Source organism: Colossoma macropomum, unplaced genomic scaffold (assembly GCF_904425465.1).
Source record: "Colossoma macropomum unplaced genomic scaffold, Colossoma_macropomum, whole genome shotgun sequence".
NCBI classification, from domain to species: domain Eukaryota; kingdom Metazoa; phylum Chordata; class Actinopteri; order Characiformes; family Serrasalmidae; genus Colossoma; species Colossoma macropomum.
This window is the reverse complement of record NW_023494803.1, coordinates 37660294-37683643: the sequence shown is the minus strand read 5'-3', so window position 1 is coordinate 37683643 and position 23350 is coordinate 37660294. Positions and strand designations below refer to the sequence as shown.

General features: G+C 39.1%; 1 protein-coding gene across 1 annotated transcript in view; it reads right to left on the bottom strand.

Annotated features, from left to right (window-relative positions):
• The window catches only part of ccdc85ca (coiled-coil domain containing 85C, a), a 76421-nt gene extending 53535 nt beyond the window's left edge, over nucleotides 1–22886 (bottom strand). Inside the window, exons 1-2 of the mRNA XM_036592982.1 lie at nucleotides 21890–22886; nucleotides 20780–21553 (exon numbers count right to left, since the gene is read on the bottom strand). Coding sequence (XP_036448875.1) covers nucleotides 20780–21485 — 706 coding nt within the window. The 5' untranslated portion in view covers nucleotides 21486–21553; nucleotides 21890–22886. The remainder of the gene's footprint in view (nucleotides 1–20779; nucleotides 21554–21889) is intronic.
• Nucleotides 22887–23350: the final 464 nt, after the last annotated feature.

Genomic DNA, 23350 nt, shown 5'->3' with positions numbered 1-23350 from the left:
ACGGAGAGATCAGATCACTCCCATTTTAAAAGAACTGCACTGGCTGCCTGTATCGTTCAGGATAGATTTTAAAGTTCTGCTACTAGTTTTAAAGGCTCTAAATAACCTTAAAGCTCCACTTACATCACAGAGTGTCTGTCTGTTTATGTTCCAGCATGTGATCTAAGATCTGCAGATACTGACCTTCTACAAACACCTTCAGTAAAATACAGATAACTCTCAGGTATTTGGCTTCTAAACTGTGGAGCTCAATTCCACCTTTTATTAGACAGTCAAGTTCAGAGCTCACTTTTAAGAAGCATCTAAAAATGTCTCTCTTTAATTAATTTAATTAAAACTCTACGTCTCATGGTGTTCAAATTAAAAGATAATCTGTGTCATTTTCTTATGTTTCTGAATTAATACTTGTATTACTGTTAAGCTTTATCACCTGTCTTAGAGCACTTTGAGCTGCCACCAGCATGAAAAGTGCAACATTTAATAATAATAATGATAATTTTTATTAAATAGGCAGAAAAATGTCATTTAAGTGTGTTCTCTGTAGAGGATGTGTTCACTTATTTTCACTTAGAAAATCAACAAAACAATCACATTTAATTTGAATTGAGTTGTGCAAACTTTTGCATACAGCTGTATGAGCTGTGTGGAATAGGCAGTGTGCAGTACCCTTATAAACTTTAACAACCTTTTCATAAAACATCAAACTATTTTTTCAATAAAGGGAGAAAAAAAAAAATTACATTGTCAGTGATATGGGCCCTTTAACTGTGTGCTGTATTTAATAAGATGTTTTAAACACGAGCTGTTGATCTGTTTGGTATGTAAGACGCACTTTCCAAACATTAAGAGTCAACAGTGGGGGATACGTGGGGTCTCCTGGCTTGCTGCAGGCCAGACTGGAGTTGATTCAGAAATGAACCCATGAATAAAACTGTGGCAGAGCACAGGGCCGAGGAACGCACGAGGAAGAGAGACGGCATACCGAGGTATTGATAAGAATGTATCCTAGCAACAAGCCCCAGTGTTTGACTAAAGGGTTTGTCTGTTCTTTAGTTCTTACACCTTTAGCCTCTGCCAAATGAACACGCTCTCCCTCGCTCGCTCGCGCTCTCGCGCTCTCTCTCTCTCTCTCTCTCTCTCTCTCTCATAAACAACAGCAGCAGCAACACTCTGTACAAGGTGTTGGGAAGCACTAATACAGAAAAACAGTCCCGAAATAGTTCCAAAACATGACTCATTTTACTTAATATACATTTCACTTTTCCTTCTCATAAAATATGAGGTCCTGATGAGCTTTAGGAGGAACAAATGTAGCATAAAAGCCTGCATGCCTCTTCAACATTCATCAGCATTCTGTGGCGTCTGCAGAGTCAAGGCCAGCATTACGACAACCATCATTTTTGAGGAATTCGGTGTGCGGTGTGAGCTTTGATCTATGAGCGGTGAGGAGAAGTGAAGCTCTCGTAAATCCATAACCACGAAGATACTGGTTAAAATTTCCTCGCAATGCACCAGAGACGTCAGCCTGGCTTTGAGGGCTTCCTGCAAACTGCATGTATTCATTAATCTAGATTCCAGTCACGACTTTCGTTTGTATTATATCTTTATGTGTGAACTATTTATGTATGTATGTATGTATGTATGTATGTATGTATGTATGTATTTATTTATCGTCAGGACTTAATTTTAAGCATACATTTCCATGAAAGCGACTGGATTCATCTGCTTTTGTTATTCAGCTACACTGCAAAAAATAGCATCTTGTCAAATGAAATGATCTTAAATCTAGTCAATATACCAAATTTTTCCCATTTTGAGATGGTTGTGCACTGAATATAAGATTATCCAGCTTATTTCTAGAGGTTATTTACTTGTTTCAGGTGATTTTATCAAGCAATTTTATCTCACTATACTGGCAGATCATTTTGCTGATTTTAAGCACATTTCATAAAACGAGCAAAATTATGTGCCAACATTGTGAGATAAATTTACTTAATAAAATCACTCAAAACAAGTAAATAATCTTAAATTAAGCTCAACAACTTCAACAGGAGAACTTAGATTTAATAACTATATAAAAAGATCATTTTACTTGACAAGATACCATTTTTTGCAGCGCATTATATTGTTATTATTTTTGTTGTATGCAAAAGTTTGAAGACCCTCAGTCAAATTACGTTTTGTTGATTTTCTAAGGATAAATAAGTAAACATCACCTACATCTTCTACAGAGAATATATTTAAATTTACATAAATATAATGTGTGTATAAATTTGCAGGTATGTCCTACAAATGTTTAACACACTATAAATAAATAAAACATAACATATAAACAGACGCCATAACTTTGGCACAGGCCACATTTTATGTTTCATTCCTCCCCCCCAGCATGTTAACCTCTTAACAGGCCAGGACCCACCGGCAGGCCCAAAGCTTTATTACACACTTCTATAACCTAAGAATAGCTCAACCAGTTTGCTCTGAGGTCCCTATAGTTACTGAATAATAAGCCTTAGTGTGTATTTTTAAGGGGTTAAATTCAGCAAATAAACAGTAATTGTACATTGAAATGTGCAGAAAATCAATAAAGCATGTAATTTAACCAGGAGCGCTCAAAACTGCACACAACTATATAAATGTATAACAACAACTCACATGGTGTGGGTTTAGGTATTACAATCTACTCGCCTACTGATATTTTAGTAGAACCATAGATCAAATCCAAAAACCATTTAAGAACCTGTTACGTTTATGTTTTAGAAGCTTATAGAGAATCTCACACTCAAACATTTCCACTGTTCACACACAGCGTTAACCCTTTTTCTCAGAGAGGAATGCTTCACCCATGGACTCAATCTGTCCAGCCTGTTGGATTGAGTTCAGTCAGGAAAATGGATGGTGGTAAAAAGGATTTTCGCTGACGGCTGTGCTGATGACAGTGATGCCCAATTACTGTTGGAGCAAATTCCTGAAATGCCTCAGCAACAAGGCCTACCTGTCAGTCCCTGAGCACAGACAGATCCACAGAGCAATCGCAGAACAGCCTAAAGCTCACATGCTGAACTTCCACACAGAAAAGCCTCTTTCTGAAGCTCTCAAGTGTTGCATGTTTATTGAAGTACGTATGCCTGAATGAATGGTACATCACTGCAGCCAGCCAGGACTTGCCTCCATAAAGCTGATGTGTTCACACTGCACAACCAACAGGATAAGCACTGCATACTCCATTCCATTAAAACCCATTAACTCTAAGTCAGATACAAAAAAACTGACATCCGCAGTTTAATGCGCTCTTTTCTTTTGATAACACAATTTCTCAAATGCTGTTGTTGCTTTCATTTGATAATTAGCAAAGCCAAAACTTCATGCAGCACTGAGCATACTCAGAGACCACCCTTCATTTACTTAACCCCCTGTCAAAACAGTCATTAAGTACAAGTTATTCATGTTTTAGCATCACAAAACACAGAAAACATATATAACCAAAAATTACATAGAAGCCTCACATTTTTCATGATTTGTACCCACAATTTTCTTCCAGTTTTCCAATTAATTTGCAGGGATATTTCTCTACACCTCCAAAGTTCAGTCTTAGAAGTTGTTTAGCATTTTCTGTTTCTCACAATCCGATTAAGCACATTCAGTGATGTTGAGGTCTGGACTCTGGGGTGGTCAGTCCATTGTTCAGCTTCTTTGTTTGATGTGTCCGTCTCCTTTTCTCAGTGAGGTTCTTCTTGACAGCTACACATCCTTTCAGACCCACAGCGCTGAGTCGTCTTCTCACAGTGGAAGGATGGACAGAAACACCTGTGGATGTTTTCAGATCTGAAGCAGCTTGATTTTCTCCTCTCTCTCAAAGACGAAAGCTTGAAGTGCTGTTTATCTGATGGGGGCTGTTTTGGTGTCGACCAGGTCTTCCAGGTGGTTGTTAGGAGTCTCGTTTTCTCTGTAGCCCTGCATCATTTTTTTAACTCCAGTTTTCCCACCATTTCCTTTGGCTTTCTCCTTCTTTTATGTAAGTGGACTATCTTAGATCCTATCACCTCAGAACTATCTTCTGAATCTGAAACAACTGTTTTGACTGGGAAAAAAAAATAAAGTAAAAGAAAAATAAACGGCCCAAAATGCCTTGGAAAAAAAGTCTGGTTCCATTGACTTACATTACGAATAAAGCATATATTTTCCTTCTCCTGTGAATTTACCGTTTTGGAGATGGAAGGTTTTGTTCAGGCCGCAGCGACATGAGCAGATTTTAATCTGTTAAAGGTGAATCCACACTCAGAATGTATGATGAGGTCAGGGTTGACAGGGTTTTACTATGCAGTAAACTTGAACTTTGCAGTAAAATAATAACTCAGCCACTTTGCTTTGTTTTCTAAGTAGTTAGTGAAAAATAAGCTTTAGGATCAGAATTTAAAGGGTTAAACCAGTAAGAAAGCAAAAAGATAATGATCTAAAACTGAAAAACTGAAAGACATCACCATCTCATTGCTGAATTTCCTTAGAGGAGTTCCTAAAAAAAGACGCTTTTTTCCATTTTTCTGAGTGATCCGAGAGACCTGCGTGCTTGAACAGAACCCAGATAGGCATGTAGTGAATAACACAGAAGTTCAAATCTGCCCATGTCCACTGAGGCTATGATATTTCATTAAAGTCCGTCAGAGCTATTAGAGCAAAACAGACTGATTTTAGTTGGATTTTTTCTCATGCCCTTTTACATAATTTGCCCCACAGAAACGCTGCCCAGAGCAGACTTCAGCCAAGCGGCACAAACTGCCTGAAGATCCTTCTTACCTCATTACTGAGGGCTGTATGTGGCTGCGGGGAATGGCTGCGCCGTTATATAACCGGCTATGATAAAACTCGTCGTTACAAACGAGGAAAATGGAAGTGAGTGTCCAGAAAAGTGGAGCAGCACTCCTCTGAGTCTCAGCAGGCTAATGGAAAGAGGCAAGAGACAAAAAAGGAGCCTGAAAGGTTTGAAGACATTCTTATCAGCCGGCAAAAACAGAACCTCCTGTTTGAAATAGTTTGTGATAGAGGCACTCCAACACATCAACAGCTCTGAAAAATAAAAGCACTTTAAAGTGGAGGTTTACGAGAGAGGGAGCGGGAGCGGGAGAGGAGAGAGAGAGAGAGAGAGAGAGAGAGAGAGAGAGAAAGAAAGAAAAGAAAGAAAAAGACAGAGAGACAGACAGACAGAGTGAGAGAAAGAAGAGCAAGAGAACAGAGAAAGAGAGAACACAGGGAGGGAGAAAGAAAATAAGCAAGAGGAAGGAAGAGAGGGGAAAGGCGAGAGAGAAGACGAGAGACACACACAGATATAAGATACATATACACACACACACACAAAATACATACACTATATAACACTAATATATATATATATATATAGATGAGAGAGAGAGATAGAATAGAATAGATTAGATGTAGAGATGGAGAGAGAGAGAGAGAGAGAGAGAGAGATAAAGAAGAGAAAGAGGAAGAGAGAAAGAAATAAGAAAGAGAAGGAGAGAGAGACCCAGGCTCTGTAACAGGGCTGATGAGGGATGCTCTCAGGCTTAAACAGAATGACGTTATGCCTCCATTCATGGCGATGCTCTTTGAATGGCTCTTTCCCCTTTGTGCTCTGAACAATACTGTCGGACAGATGGCCTGAGCGTCAAGCCCACGGCCCACAACCTCTCTCCCCCCCTCCAGACAGCAGCAGGGGTCCCCCAGCCCACTTCTCCTGAGTTTGGAGGGGCTTTCTGAAGTGTGGGACAGCAGAGAGGGGTAAGAGTAAAGGGCAAACTCAAGCTCCAACAGTGAATTTACAAATTTGTTCTCTCAATTTCATTCAGTTTCACAGATGTACGTTCATGTACAGTACTGCATGCAAGTCTTAGGCAGCCATACAATTGTTTAAAACTATTTACCTAGGCGGAGAAGTGTTTTTGTCTGTGTCTAGAATGAATATAAATGACCATAAACACAGTAAAACCTAATATGAGGTTATGAGTATGTTATTTAGTAGTATACAGTTGGAAGACCACAGGTTTGGTTCTTGACTTCTCGCTGAACTCCAGCCATCACATTTGTTCAATTCCATCAGTAGCTGACTGGATAAATAGCTATTGTATGGTAACAAATGGACTGAAATGAAAACGGTAAAGCTAGTAAACTCGTACACATTCAAATGTATTGTTTGTTTATTTGTATTTATTTATTCTGATGTTTAAACAAATAAATTCTTAAAAAAACATATTTTTCAGATGCTCACAACTTCTACACTGTCCTGTAAATTGCAAGCTAGACTGTCCAACATATGAATTTTCACACTTTCATATATTTTTTTTACTAGAGTAGAAATACTTACAGGCCTCATATCATGGACAACAAAATATTCTCAACTTTTTATATATACACTCACTTTAAAAAGTGCTCAATGTAGCATGTAAGCACTGTTAAAACTTCAAAACGTATCATTCAATCCCCAGTTCATACAGTCTAAATATATACTAAGCAGCCTGTTTTGAATCCTTTGTTTTTGTGATGTCACACAAAAAATTAATTTACAAATTATCAGCATTCAACAGTTCAGCCCGGCCCATTCAGAGTGAAGATAAGGAGTAAAGTGAAGGTAAGGAGTGTTTCAGTCTGGACTGTGTTTTGAATGAGGCACGATACAGGACAGCCAATCAGAACTGAGCTCATTTACATATCAGTCTTAAAGGCACTGCATGTTTAATTCTAAATGATGAAACAGAGGTTGGAAAATGGTCAGGACCAACACTGGATATGAGCCTTTAAAGAATCAGAGGGTCAGAGTGAGTTTCTGTTCAGTTTCATTCAGTCTTTAGACCCTATATCACACATAAGCTTAAACATTTGAGCTTTAGAACAGACGGGGTGACAGATTAAGGGATTTTCAGATTAAAACAAGAAGCTAAATGTTGGCCTAAGAACAGCCAATTGACTGGTTATTGGCCTCCTTTTTCATACAAACACAATGGCTGTTTGACAACATTTAGAGAAAAGTCACAACCCTATAATCAGATTCTGTACAGTCCTAACATTTCTAATAAAAATTCATAGGCAAGATTACAGCAAAACGAAACAATAAAGCACATGACAGTCCTGAAGCTGATGCAGCTGAATTAAAAAAATAAAATAATCACTGAATCCTTTTAGTTTGGATAGGTTAAACAATGCACAACCCCTAGGAGAAAGCCTCAACACAGCTATGATAACAGTGTTTCTCTATTTAACCATGACACAAAGGAAATTTAGATGTCAAGACTCCCCTGACTGTAGACATTCATGCTTAGCTAGCTTCTTCTGAGTCAGGCGGATGAGTGCAGTGGAGCTGAAAGCTGACCTTGTGGCTGACAGGTCTTGTACGCTGTAGGACTAGAGCTTTGACCTGCTCTGAGCAGAGCCAGACGTTCACTAAATCACACACGGCTTTACACAAAGATGCAGAACAGCATATTTTAAAATGGAGTCGTCACTCAAAGCCCCCAAAGTTGAGGTAAAGGATTTAGGTTGTAATACATGAACAGCTTTGCTTATTTAGTTTTGCACTGCAGCTGTGTAGCTAATGAAGCTAACAAGTAAGGAAGCTTACATACTACCAAGTGGGATCGTCACAAAACCAGAATTTTGACGAGCAATACAAAGTGTAGTACCACAATGCTCAAAACTAAAATAATACTATGGCAAATAACAAAACCTAAATGCAGAAATTATTCATACTGATAAAGCTTAACAAGACTCCCCCAATAAAACCTTGGTTATATCCAACCGCATAACTAACTAACAGCATAACTATCCAACCACATAACTAACAGCATAACTATCCAACTGCATAACTAATTAACAGCATAACTATCCAACCACATAACTAACAGCATAACTATCCAACCGCATAACTAATTAACAGCATAACTATCCAACCGCATAACTAACAGCATAACTATCCAACCGCATAACTAATTAACAGCATAACTATCCAACCGCATAACTAATGAACAGCATAACTATCCAACCGCATAACTAATTAACAGCATAACTATCCAACCACATAACTAATTAACAGCATAACTATCCAACCGCATAACTAACAGCGTAACTATCCAACCACATAACTAATTAACAGCATAACTATCCAACCGCATAACTAACAGCATAACTATCCAACCGCATAACTAATTAACAGCATAACTATCCAACCACATAACTAATTAACAGCATAACTATCCAACCGCATAACTAATTAACAGCATAACTATCCAACCGCATAACTAATTAACAGCATAACTATCCAACCGCATAACTAATTAACAGCATAACTATCCAACCGCATAACTAACAGCATAACTATCCAACTGCATAACTAACAGCATAACTATCCAACTGCATAACTAACAGCATAACTATCCAACTGCATAACTATCAGCATAACTAACTAACAGCATAACTATCCAACCGAATAACTAAGTAACTAACAGCATAACTATCCAACCGAATAACTAAGTAACTAACAGCATAACTATCCAACCGAATAACTAAGTAACTAACAGCATAACTATCCAACCACATAACTAATTAACAGCATACCTATCCAACCGCATAACTAACAGCATAACTATCCAACTGCATAACTAACTAACTAACTGACTAACTACTCAAAAGCACAACTAACTAACTAACAGCATAATGAACTAATTGTATAACTACCTACCTACCTACCTACTTGACAACATAACTAACTAACCAACTAACTAACTAACTAACTATTCAACAGCATAACTACCTAACTGCATAATTAACTAAATAATTAATTAGCAAGACTAACTACTCAACAGCATAACTAACTATCTAACTGCATAACTAACTAACTAAGTAACTAACCACCTAATACTTAAAAGTAACTAACTTAGCTACTCACTGTCACATTTAGCAGGATCAAGATTCTCAACAAGGGGGCTCTACAAATATCTTTTGGAGCTTTCCATCAAAAACTTTGTCCAAGAACTTCTCCATTAAAGGTCTGACACCACTTTAACACACGATATCTCACTCAGTACAATGAATACACCGAAACAGCAGCAGCAGAAGAAAAAAGGGAAGTCCCTGTGAGCACACAGACACTACCTGTAGCGTACGTTTTTAAAAGAACTAAACATTCAGAAAATGACAATGAAAAGTGCAGAGTATAACTAAAAAAAATAGCATTCTCTGCCATGGACGACGAAGCGCTCTCTGCTTTTGAGAACGTTGGTTTTTGTGGTACATTCTTTAGCCGACATACTGTAATTTTACTCTTTCACTTTTTTGCTTCTGTTTCCACTTCAGAATTTCCACTTCAGTGCATCACTAAACAGTGTAACATGACACAGTGTGAGTTAAGGCTGTTTCAGGACAGATTCGTTACAGGACTGGATCGGGTTCATCCTTTATTTTCTCTCTGATATCTGATACAGCATTTTCTGCTGATATCTGTCCGATATTGATACCCAGTGCTGGATCGATGCCACCTGTGCTTTAAAATAAAAGAAAGTTCTGCCCTGTTTAACTGTCCCGACTCTCTCTGAGTCTCTTCTATACTGTGTGGGGACGAGACCCAAAAAGCTACAGCACTGTATCTCTTCTCACTCCTTCATCTTTTTGCCTCTTGCTCCCCACACACAGTGAAGGCCCACTCTAAATCCTCTGTGGTCAATCACCCAGCTGATAATGGCTCCACAATCACTCCACACCCACTGCTCGCTCTGAACAGAGCCCATCACCCCTCCCCTCTGACCCCCTTTTTCCCTCCACTGAGTTCATACTTTCCACAGAGTAAACTTAAGCAGAGTGCGGGAGAGAGAGAGAGAGAGAGAGAGAGAGAGAGAGAGAGAGAGAGAGAGAGAGAGAAAATCCCTACAGCTTCATATAACTGACTAATTAATTCAACCTGGGCAGACATTCTTCAGCAATCGTATGCAGAAATGGAAAGTTCAGGCCCATGTAGGCATGTGCAGATTTATTTATTCAGTGGTTCTTAAATCCTGCAGACTCTCCATCAGGCTTAACCAGTTCCTGACCAGCACAGACAGCTAGAGTTTCTGCCAAAAGCAAAGGAATTCAATTGTTAAACCCTATATCCCTTTAGAACACATTCACAAAGAAACAATGTGAAACCCACAATGAAACTACGTGAAACTTCCGCTATTGTTGTTTCGGAATGCAGAAAGTCCAGGCAAGCCGGCTTTTTGAAAATAAACAGATCACGGAATTTTTTTTCTTTCATTCTTTGCATTTTCATCATTGGAACAGAGATGAAAGTGAGAGTTATGCCATTATAATGCCTGGAAAGAGAAAAATGGACAAACTAACCGTGGACTGTAGGCTTACTTTTTAGATGATAGCACTGGAATTAAGAGCACAAAAAATAGCACCATGCAGAGACATGCATCTGAAAACATGGTTTTTTATTCAAAAACAGCTAAGGGATATAGTTATGTTAGAATTGGCCACGGCTAGGATTAATAAAGTTAAAACATCGACTCGTGAGATGTTTTGATGTGATAAAAAGATTGGAACACAATGTGATGAATGTTATGATGTACATCTTATAGACTAAATCTTTTCTTTTTTTTTTAAATCTCATGCTTTTCATTAAATCTTATTTACTAAATTCTTAGAAAGGTACAGAAAACAGGGATGGATGGACCAGTGAGAACGGGAGGGATGGGGTGGGATGGGGAGGGATGGGGAGGGATGGGGTGGAAAAGGGGGTTGCTTTTGATTTCCTTCAGTTCTGTATTATTGTGATAAAAAGCTGCTTGATTTACAGGAAACAAATAAGAAATTGAACACAAAAAAATAGGGAAAATAATACGCTTTAGTGTCGGATGAGTAACAGAAGCTGCCTCTTCAGATGAGCTAATGAGCTAATAAATAACACTAACACTGGTGATGGATGGTGGGATGATGATGGAGACTCATTATCTATTCTCCTCAATGGACGAAGCACCAACATGAGTTTGTCCGAGAAACAGATTTTTCTTTGTTCATGGACCTAGATAACATCAGCCACTGTAGTTAGCCTAGTTAGCAAAAAGCTATGCTAACTCTGACTTCTCAACAATCTGCCTTTGGCAATGAACTCACAAAAAGGTAAAACATTTGGCTGATAGTGAGAGCCAATCAGGGACACCAAATATGTGAGCCAAATTTCACTATGTGCACTTAAAGAACGGCCAGACTGAATTGTTTCCTTTACAATAACTGACTCACACCAAGCAAACATTCTTTACAAAGTCTGAAAAACTAATGTGACACATGGGGGAAGCGAAGTAAACACCGTTTTAACTTTTAAGGACTAGCAATTAATGAGGTACAACATCTATTCAACTGCAGTGAGTATCAGAAGCTAGCAGAACTAACAAAGACAGATACTGACAATAAGCTACCAAACTGTGGAGATGACGACGAATCCACGTCAATCAACCTTTAATTAAACTTGACAGCCAATCAGAACATTTTCAATTATTACAATTTTTGGCACATAAAATCACACAAATGTCATAAGTGGGACTCAAGGGAATAATAATAAAAAAAAAAATGTATGGCATATATGTATTTAGCCATGAAGCTATAGGACTGTGCCTATTTCACATTAAGTTATTGCAATGTTAGAGCTGTTCAACCAATTTAAACCATGTTTGGTGTTTTTGCCTGGGTGGGCAGGCAAAAACACCGATGCAGATGCCCCCCAATCGGCATCGGCAATCTGTACTGGACAGCTAGTAATCTCTATCGACCCAGCAAAATGCTGATCGGCCCATCTCTAAAGCTCACAGACAGACAAGTAAAAAAGTCATATTAAATAATTGTGTTAAAGTAAAATTGCAGTCTGACTGGATGATTATATGGTTTTATTTATTATTTATATGGTATATTTTTTAAGTCTTCCCATGATGGAACATAATTAATAATAGTGATTTCACCTGGAACGGTTAATTGAGTACTCAAGTATCCATGCACATCCCCAATACAAACATGCAATCAAACCGCATTAGCTGTGCAGCCTCTGCATCAGTGGTCCTCAGCGTCTTATCGTTAAGGTTTAAACATATACAATGTCCCTATCAAGCAAAATCTGAGTAATCTCGAACCTTGGTCATTCAGTATGGCCAGATGTCCAGCCCAGGTGTAGCCTGTCTGATCCAGGCTTTAACTTCTGTCCAACAGAAGTGCGACACTAAACACCGAGACAGGAATGTGGGAATGTGAGTCTGATTAGATATATCGTGTAAAGAGTTCTCTGGAGGTAAACAAGCTACTGGCGCTACTAAACTGGATCCTGGCCAGACCTTCATTTCTAAACAAGCCTATCTGATCTCAGCATTCTAACATTATCGGCTCCCTCATCCTCTCTGAGAGTCGCAGTTCTGTCTAGATATGCCAGGTGTGAATAACAAAGATGCTCAAAGAGCATCTTAATCAAAACAATCTCGCACAGAACTATGGGACCTTTCATTCACTGGAATACACCAAAGTTGAGCTCCTTGTCAACAAATAAACAACAACTATGAATGAAACCACATTTGCATCTTCACAAAACAGTGTACCTGAAGTCTGCTCCTCTTATTAGAACAGCATAGGCTGTAATTATATACAGTCATCACATGGAGCCTATATGAAGAGGTCGTTCCAGTTAACTCAGATTAATTGCTTGAATAATGAGCCATTTCGCCCAAAACGTTCTCCAGTTTCCTAGAGAGGACCTGTAAAGTCCATCCTCCTCCAATTCATGAGCTCAAGACAAGAGTTTCTAGGCTGGGTGCCCCTGGAGAGCTGTTTGTAACGGCCAAAGGCTTGAAGTGGGACAGCCCAATTACAGGCCCATTTAAAAACAGCTCTGGCAAGACTACCTCCGAAGGAGTGAACCGCTTTGCAGGATTATTACTTTCTTTATAAGGCAGGGCCAGCAGCAGGGTGTAAGCAATAACCTGCTTAAACGACAGATTCAGCAAAATTAAAACCCTTGCTTTTAGTGGAGGTTCTCAGCACTGCTGTTTGTTATGCAGAACAATGAGTTCCCTCCAGAGACGTGGTCTTTAAGAAAACCCACACTCAAGAGAGTGAAGGAATTGGTCCGAGCTGGGGAGGCAAAGTGGTGATGTGTCATCGTTATCACGATAAATTACATCACAATTTGCTTTTCTGAGTATTTTATGGGTATGGTCAGTACTTCTAGAAGACTGAACAACTGCATGGACCCCTAACCTTAACAATTATAGAGAGCCTGTAAACAATAACTTGTTTATAAACTACATAGTAGCTGATTGGAGTTTCAATTACCTCATTTCATTCACTTATTTGTAGTATTTTTTCCATTTTCAGCCTCCTGCTCCTTCTTAAGTGGTTTATTTTGGAAATACTTAAGAACAATAACCTTTTTAAAATAGCACATTACTGTTGTGCTGGTACATTTTGTCCACTTCCACTCGAAAAATGAAATATAGAATTTTTGGACCTCTCTTCCTTAATCAGAACCAGGACCAGGAGGCCAGCCTTGCGTCTGTAGCACTGATATTTATTTCTTTGTTGTGCACACAGTTCACAGACACCATGCTGACCCGCTCGACATAGAAAATGGCCATGTTTATAAAGGCTGGCTCAAGCACATTGTTGCCTGGACCATTGCCAAAGCTTACAGAACACATACATAGATCACACAGAACATGTACATATTACAACACATAGTACTGAGCATAATATTACACACATAACACAGCAGATCCTCCACTAACTTCACAACACTTACACTTACCTACGTTGGTAGTATTTTTTAAATGTGGCACTAATAGGGCTTTTTCAGCTTATGGAACCTCGATGCATATTTTCACAACACAATATGCATCGAGGTTCCATAAGCTGAAAAAGCCCTATTAGTGCCACATTTAAAAAATACTGCCAACACCTTGAGTCCAATGCTATTTATTCAGTGTTTCATTTACCGCACTGAACTAAATACACTAAAACAGGAATAATTACACTCTCTTTCAGGCATGTTCACAAGTTGATGATTGAGTCAGAGAACTCTGGGTGCGAGTCTCGAGTCTTCGGCAGAGAATATTAGTTTAGTCTTGTTTTTAGCTGCAGGCATTTTATCATACAAAAGTAAACCTCTGCTAAAAATGGGCCAGGTTTAACATGATATGAGCCTTTTTTACAGAAAACTCTTCCGTCTGAGGGCCAGAACTGAAGCCGTACACCCAAAAAATGCAGGGTGTAAATGGTTGGTTAGACTGTAGTTTATACAGCATGTAGCTAGTTAGATAACAGAACAACTAATCCAGCTGAAACTTTAGTAAGTTTTAATGGAATGTGATCTATTACTGAAACCTCAGCTAGATTAGCTGAAAACACTAGCTACGACAGTAAGTGTGTAGACAGCATACTTGCAATCCAAACTACATGCTGGCCAAGTTGTTTTGCCTCTGTCCCTAAACACTGCATTAAAGTTTCTCTGTAATGAAAGGCTCGTTATATGAAGCCGTATTGAAACGCATAGGCAGTCACACATGGCTGAAAACTATTATTATTTCGTTATTTCACTTCACTAAGGTTGGTAGTCCTAATTTAATCAGATTTGTTTGTGTTTTTTCCTCAGGCTAAAATTTCACGAGTTGTAAGTCTGAAGTCCGAGTCGAGTCGCAAGTCATTTAATGAAGCATGCGAATCCTAGTCAAGTTAAGTAAGGTAACATGCAGCATCCCCATCTCTGCTCTCTTTGTAATGAAAGATGCTGTTGGTCAGTGTTCTCTGAGTACTGACGATATACATGATATGCTCAGAAAAAACAGCGCATTTAAGCAATTTTCCAAAATACTTTATGCTGTTATGTATAAACAATGGCAGATTTTGCGTAAAGAGACGCAGTATCAGGTGTCTGTGTATTTCTGTGTTTCAGCACTGCACACAGAGTAAAAAACCACATTGCAAAATAACACTTCTTTTTTTAATTCCAAACAATACCTACATGCCTTATTTGAATAAGCAAAAAGGTAAAAAAAAAATACTCAGGTGTGTTTGGATCTCAGTATATATTATAAACTTGCACAAGTACAAGTATCTCTTTTTTTCCTGGTTGACTTTGGATTTTCCCTGTAAAAAAAACTTTGACAGTGGCACAAAATTAACTCTTTGATGTTTCATGTAAAGAACAGAAAGCATGACTAAACAAGTAATGACATGGGGAATTAAAAACTGCAGCTCTATCTTATCCCACGCTTGGCCGACCAAGAGCATACCCAAGGGTACATTTTCAATTACCATTATCTCGTTTAAGGCTGAATGATTACACAGTCAAACATGATGAATGACTGTAGATACTCATAAACGTGGGCAAAGACCAATGAAACATTTATCCAGCTACCCAATAATGGCCCATTACTCACACTCCTAACTCCAACTGAAGTTACTTTAGGTAAAGCTGAGTCAATCTTAGCAGACAACAGACTCTTCTAAATGCCATTTAAAAGGGCTTTGACTAAAGCATCTATTTCGGAGTGACCTCTGTCCCACACCCATAAATTGGAGTAAACAGCAGGACAGGCCCGTCATCTGTACCTTTGACTGGTGCAGTGGGACTCTAAAGACCTGATGAAGGGTCCTAAAAAGGGCAACCAAAGCTCTTTCACTCAAGTCATGGGAGAATCGTTATCTGAACTGTGTAACAGGACCCCACCATGACCCCGGTCACAGACTCTACCCCATAGGTGGCCTGCATAGGCTCTGGATCTTTTCACAGGAAGTGAGAAAGCCTTTTTTGCATCTCAAAAGGAACCGATACCAGACCCTAAAATGTGTGTAAAGACACTGCTATAAAGCACACTATAAAATACTGGTGACATTAAAGAGGATAAAAGGATGCATCACTATCAAGTCAAACTATAGAAGGTCTGTATGTGGGTCCATACTTTAATTCCCCACTGTCACAACTACAGAACTTACATATTAGTTTCAAAGCACTTAAAGAGCCAATATGCTCATTTTTTTAACTGTACTGTATTTCTTAGCCCTGGGGTCCACTTATAAAATTTGTATGATTTTATGTAGCTAAAATGGTCGTAATTCAGTTTTACCTGACTATTTTTCAACCTATCTTCATCTATTAGAATTAAACAGGCCATTTCTGTTCCTGTGCCTTCTTGTGACATCACAGAAACAATGAATTCAAAACATGCTCCAAAGTTGGCAGCATAGTTTCCATATATGGACTGTATGAACTGGGCAGTGCATGGCATATTTTGAAACTTTCACAATGTCAACACATTACTTCAAACTCTTTTTTCAAAAATGCGAAGGAAAGGAAATTCAATTTTCAATTATATGAGGCTTTTAAGATTAAAGGGACTGTATTGTGAAAAAGAACATTTTCTTTACTCTTTTACCATAAGAGTTAGATGTAATATATACATTTTTAAATAAGTTTCAACTGAATTAAAGACGTGGTGCAATGATTACACTCAGCATACCCTAAATCTCCAAACGGGTAAGGTTATTCCTCAGTAATAGGACAAAATACAAAACAATTTAAAGTGGCAATTTTGGAAAAAGCTTTGCGTTTGTAGCAGAAATGTACAGGTTGCTGTCATGTTAGCATCCTATTTCCCTTCTGATGCACTAGTGAGTTTTGTAGACATGAATTAAAGCGAACTGAAGCCCAAATTAACTCAACAGGGGGTCGGGACCAGGCATGAGGACACGAGCCAGAATAATCTCAGTGTCTGACTGCAGGCAGACCTAAATATAACACAGCCTACACTGCCATTTACAATGCACTGAGCATTACAAAAGAGGCCTCTGGGTTGTCCCCTGACTCAGACTATCATTGTGTAATGCCTGGACTCGGACCAATAGAACACCACAGTTTATATGGCAATGGCACAACTGAGCAAAATTATCTTCGTTCAGGATCAAAAGACAAGCCCTAAATTCTTTAAATGCTCAGTTCATCTTTCACTGTTAACATGCTCCACAGGCATTAACCGCCCCATCAGGAACCAAGGTACATGCACCGGTTGTCACCACAACAGAGACTTTCAAATAATAATAACTCCACCCTCTAAACCACGTTTACTATGCTTAATCCTGGAAGGTGTGGCAGCTGTTGCAGCAAGTCTTGGTTGGACTTTAAACACCACTGTGGAATGTGTAACTGGAAATATAAATCAAACTGAAAGTTTACTGAAGGGGAACTTACCAGCACCGACTTTTCTAATACTTTTCTTCTAATGGATCAACTTCACCACAAGTTAGGAATCTACCTTTGCATGTGCATATATGACCAAGGCTGGGTTCCAATCCAAATTTTCCCTACCGATACCAACACTAATGCTAATACTGTGGATAATGATTCCATGACTGTACTTCTTTCCCCCCAATACATGCTTTTAAATTGCAAACCAAAAGTGGGTGTGGCTTAAAGCTGCACTTAAGATTTTTTAGTTAAAATGGAAAGAAGTAGCATTACTGAGTCCACGTCATATGACTTTGTGTTAACGTGACACACAGGGTCAAAAAGAAGAGCCGGCTCAGTGTTTAGGTCTCAAATGCAAAAATCAATATTATAATGATAAAGATATGATTACAACAGTAGATAATTCACTAACATCCTTAGAGGACACAGCCTTCACCAAGAATTGACTGAGATTTTTCAATACTCTATAAACACACTTGCAATCATCAGAATCAGCCGCTTTGTGAAGGGGTCCGAAGCATAACTGACATTACAAAAGGTTCTTCCACACATTGCTTGCAATTACACATTTCAACCAGAGAGGTCTCCAAATCCCCAAAACGTACATAGTGTAGCTTTCAACCAGAAATGAAATGAATGTGAGATTTTGGAAGTATTTACTGACTGCTTCAGATTGTAGATTAATCAAGAACACATACAGAATGGAATTCAGGCAGCACATCAGCAGTCTAGATTCTGGAAAAAGCATGGTTATTGGTAGAGATGCAGCAATGTGGGAACTGTGGGCCAATGTCATATCCGATTGGATCAGCCTTACAGATAAATTAAGATTTATTTCTGTAGGGTAGTAAAGATCTGCCGACACCAATATGATTATGATATCATCACGCATCCTTACTTAGTTTGTGAATTTTGGTAGTGAATTATATGGAATTTGAACTAGAAATCAAACCGTAATTTAGTCTGTACTAAAAAGTATTTCATTTCAATGCCCATCCAAACATATAACCAATTATTAATCTGTACTGGATCCCATTCATAACAGAATTTCTAGAGAAGTGCTGTAATTATTAAGGTAAATATCTAAAGTACTAATTCAGTCTAAAAACAGGTTTAACTTTGTGCCACTACCTGCAACTCCAAAATCAGTTTTATGTATATTAGTTTACACAGTTAAGCAAGATAAAAGAATAAAAGCTACACTCTGAAGGACAAATTAGCTCCTGTAACTGTATGTGTAGGATAAATGCATTCATATGCAAAAGTTTGAACACTCCCGGTCACGTTTTGTTGATTTTCTAAGTGAAAATAAGTTAAATCATCCTCTACAGTGGACAAATTTAAATATGCCAACATAAATTTTATGTTTGTTTGTTCCAATATCTTAAATTGAACAAATAAACATTAATTGCCCTTTAAAAATGTTCTTTAGGGGCACCTCAACTTTTGAATACCACTGTATCAGACCTTCTACCTGCCATTGGAGTAAGACCACCTTCAAGGTGAACCCATCCTGAATCATCTGCTCGGTGGTAAGAGTGGAAGGACAGACCTGTAGTTTCCCTTAAATAAATACTGTGCAAATAACATGAACGGTATATCACTGTGAATTAGAATTCTTACTTAAAGGTTTGGTTTAGAGTTATGGTTGATTCCAGGTTAATGCAGCCAGATCGCCGTAAATTAAGAACCTGCTGCACAGAACATGTCCTACAAATACGCCTTTGCAGTCTGTTTGGAAAGTCTTCACAGTTCAGTTTACAACAAGGGAGACACCTAAAAAACAGCCAATAACTCTAATTCATGGGAACGTACTCTGAAGGAATGAACAAACAGGTTAAAGGTTAAAAGGGCAAAAGCGACGTGACAAGACGCAGTTCGGAACATTAACGTGGAGCTGTTTTGCGTAACACCCAGTGGGAAAGCAGATGCTAAAGAACCACATCTAGCCATTTATAGAACGCTTTGGTGGGTAATGACCATAAAAATGGTAAACACAACACATCAGGTGCATCGCATAACCTTACGTGATCACTGAGCACACAGGAACAGTTTGCTCTGTACTGTATCAGTAATAGAGCGCACATCCAGGGATGGGTCAACAAACAACCCTTATGCAAACAGGGTCGGTCCGTAATCTCAATCCAAACAAAGTAGCCGCAGAATTAAAATTTACTGCACCAACTCAGTATCTAATGCGGTGGGGGGTCAATTGTGACCACATTTTCCACTTCATTAGATTCAGATAGGCTTCACAATAATTTGCAGACAGGAACTATTTGTTATGCATTTACATATGATATTTAAAGGACTCTCAGGCTAAAATAAAAGACATAACCATCACCACATCTGTTGTAAACATGCCTACTGGCCTCTTGCAGCCGTGCCACAGTAGTCCAGACAATGAGATTTTCTGGTTTAATAGCTGAAACCCAATTCAGATCCCTCGAAGGTGGAACGAACTTTTGAAAAACTCTGTGGCAGCTGTTTGGCATTGCAATGCAGAAGGAAGCTGGATAGCTAACACTACTGCTAGGAAGCTGTACCTCACGTTTGCATTTATTTGCCTCCATATATCAAAACGGGGGACTCCCATTGGTTGTATGAAGTATTCTGTTCAATGCATGGACTGGAAGGATGCAATGCTGAACTAAAAAAACATTACAAAAACAAATAAGGTAAATTAGGCCAGAACACCCCTTTTAGAGAATGTATTAGGACAAATTTATTCATTAATTTATTTATTATTAAATAACTTGTGGTTATTTAAAGCTGGGATTCTTAATTAACAGCTAAAAAAATGTGTTAAATCATGATCCTTGAGTGTACAATGCTGATCACAATGTTCATTCGTTAATAAACAACCTAATAGCCAAACATAACATACATTTTCCGCGATTAACCTGTACGAATGACATCTCTTATTTCTCAATGAGGTGTCTGATGACCTGTTGACTGAATTTACAATGCGTACAAAGCGAGCAGGAGTGTTAAATCCCCATTAGATCTGACTTCACAGGCCAAGGTAATTAGCGCAATGCCATCTGTACAGCCAGCCTGCTCTGTTTAAAAGCTGTCTCACACGGCCATGTGCAAATACTGCCTTGTATACAAAGTAAACCCAAAGGCACAAGTCCTTGTGTCATGCCGCGTTTCCTTGGTTACCCCAGGGAGATTACTGAAGGCATCTCACTTCTTTAGTTAAGTGCCTCCACAAGCTGTTAAGAATACATTTGTTACGGGCTTTTTTACTACACCCACAAAATTACTCTGAAACACAAAATCTCGCCTCTCGTACTGTAGTGGCTGAACATCATCTGGATTATAAATAATAATATTACGACAATAAAATGATGCTTAGAGGAATAAGGCGCACAACAGCCGTTCCTCTTGGGATACCAAACTCTTTTGATCTTAAAATGTAAGAGAGAACATCTACGAGGACAAACAGATGGAAATAAAACCCCATTTGTGATAAATCATTGAACAGACCCCACTCTCACTAAGAGCTCTTTGAAAACCGTGCTGTTTACTTACCGTTCAGTCCATTGGGGATGCTTCTGTGGAGATGGCTGACCGAAAGGTCATCCATAGATCTCCTGATGGATGCTATCTTGCTCTCGGCAGGCTTGTGCCCGTGACTGTGATGGTGATCCGGGCTGCCAGCGCTGCCTGTGCTGGAGGTGCTGCTTCCGTCCCCCACGTCCCTCACGTTACTAGAGCCTCCGTTCAAATTGGTCAGACTGGACTGGCTGTCTATGGAGCTCCTAGATCCAGCACCATTCCTCTCCTCCTCCAGCATGAGGATGATCTCCTTCAGCTCCACGTTCTCTCGCATTATACTTTCCTGGTTGGCCTCCAGCTCCTTCAGTTTCTGCTGGTAGACGCCGACCTCCTTCCACATGACGCTGGCGGTGTACCTGCCGAACCTCTGCCACTCCCGGGACAGCTTTTTACCTTTCTGCCGGTCATCGTCCAGAAAGCAGCACAGCTCTCTGAGCTCCTGGTTATCGTCCTGCAGCTTCTGGTTCACTTCTTTCAAGCTCCGTATCTCATGGAGATGAACCTGCAGCCTCCGATTGACATCTTTGATCATGTTCCCATGCTCCACCATCAAGTTCATCTTCTCACTGTCCACTTTTCGGAGCCTCCTAACCAGTTCATCTTTGCTGAGTCTGAAGAGCTCCTCATCGGATATCTTACCTAAATCGTCCCTCGGCTCGTCCTGGACATTTTTTGCCATATTCCTTCCTCTGATAAGGATCTACGCAAGGAACCTGGAGAATGTGATCTAATGGTGCTCAGGGAAATCTAAAATCAAATTCATGATGTTTAAAATCCAGAAAGGCAAAGCAAGTTACAGAGATCAAAACAACTCCACGAAGAAGGGAAGATGCTTTATATCTATGAGGACCTTCTCGTTTCAGAAGGATCCACTGATCAGGTCTAGATCGGAGCCTGCACGGTGAATAATGAGGAGATCAGCTCTGCTCCAGTGCAGTAGGCTGGTCGCCCTCGCTGATCCTGGATCAGCAGAGCGTGTTAGGATGGCACTGGCAGCATTCACAGAGAAACCAATCAGCACCCTCGTCCTCAAAATCCAAGGAATTATCACAGAAGACACAGAAAATAACTCCAGTTACTTACACAATCCACTCCAATCCACCATTTCCCTCCAGAAGAGTGATATTGTTGGGAAACTTTCTCCACACATCGACCAGCAACTGAAAGGAAACAGCCGCGGTTACCTTTGGCTAAACTATTCAGTGCCCAACGCCGCCTAAAGCGAGATTTCTCACCGATTTCTCGGCTTTTCTCTCTGATCCAAACGTGTGACTGAGGATCTTGATGTCCAGGAGGCTCTCGGAGAGGCAGCCAGCTCCACGAAGCTCAGCGAGCAGGTAGGCTCTGATGGAGAGGTGGGCTGGCTTTAGCCATGCAGCAGCTCAGATTGAGCTCCCTTAAAGGGACAGTAGCCAACAATTTCTCAGCAATTAGCGACCATTTACTACAGAAAGTACGGACCAGTTTCACTCCCTTCCGTCTTTATTCAAACAACAGACCCACCTACACCTGTAAATTTCAATTACGTCACGTGCACGTCGTAATTAAAGGCACAATTAACGCTTCCCGTAAAAGATTCCTGTATGTTTTACTAAACCTGTGCGGTGGTAAATATACTGACGTTACATCAGAAAGCGAGGCAGAGTCAGTAAAGCGTGTCAGACTGATCCTTATATTTCAAGTATAAATGTAGTTATTATTGCGTGTTCTGATTTGGAGATTTTGAGGAAGGAGTTTGAAGAGGCGAATGATGTGAATCTATCGCCATCTGGTGGGCAAAGTGTATACACCCATGGTCGACTTGTGGAGAACCCAAAAAGTAAACTCTTCTCATTTGGGTCGTTGTTATCAATTCGTAGTCCTGAAATAAGCCTTTGCTGTGATTCAACTAATAATTTAAAGCTAATTGTCCCTAAGTCCCCAAGAAGCTGAATGAGCTGTGAGTGAAGGGAACCACTAAGCTGAAATAGCTCCAGATAGAATAATAAAGCCCTCGTGACAGTGAAGATGCAATAAGTACAGAGATGTTTGGACTAAGGCTGAGAGTGTAATTAGACTTTTCTGAGAATCTCTGCAGACACAAGTCTACGGTTACTGTTAGCATAGAATAGAATAGAATAGAATAGAATAGAATAGAATAGAATAGAATGTTAATGCTTCATATAAAATAGAATAGAATTGAGTAGAATAGAATAGAATGCGTGTTTTAATAGGATAGAACAGTGTTAATGCTTCATATATAATAGAATAGAATGCTAGTGCTTTTTTAGAATAGAATTCAATAGAATAGAATGTTAGTGTCTTAATAGAATATGGAACATAGAATGTTAATGCTTCATACAGAATAGAATAGAATGGAATAAAATGGAATTGTCATGCTTTTATAGAACAGAATACAATAGAATAATATATATGGAGTAGAATAGAATAGAATGCTAGTGTTTTAATAGGATAGAACAGTGTTAATGCTTCATGTATAATAGAACAGAATAGAATGCTAGTGCTTTTTTAGAATGGAATACAATACAATAGAATGTTAATTGT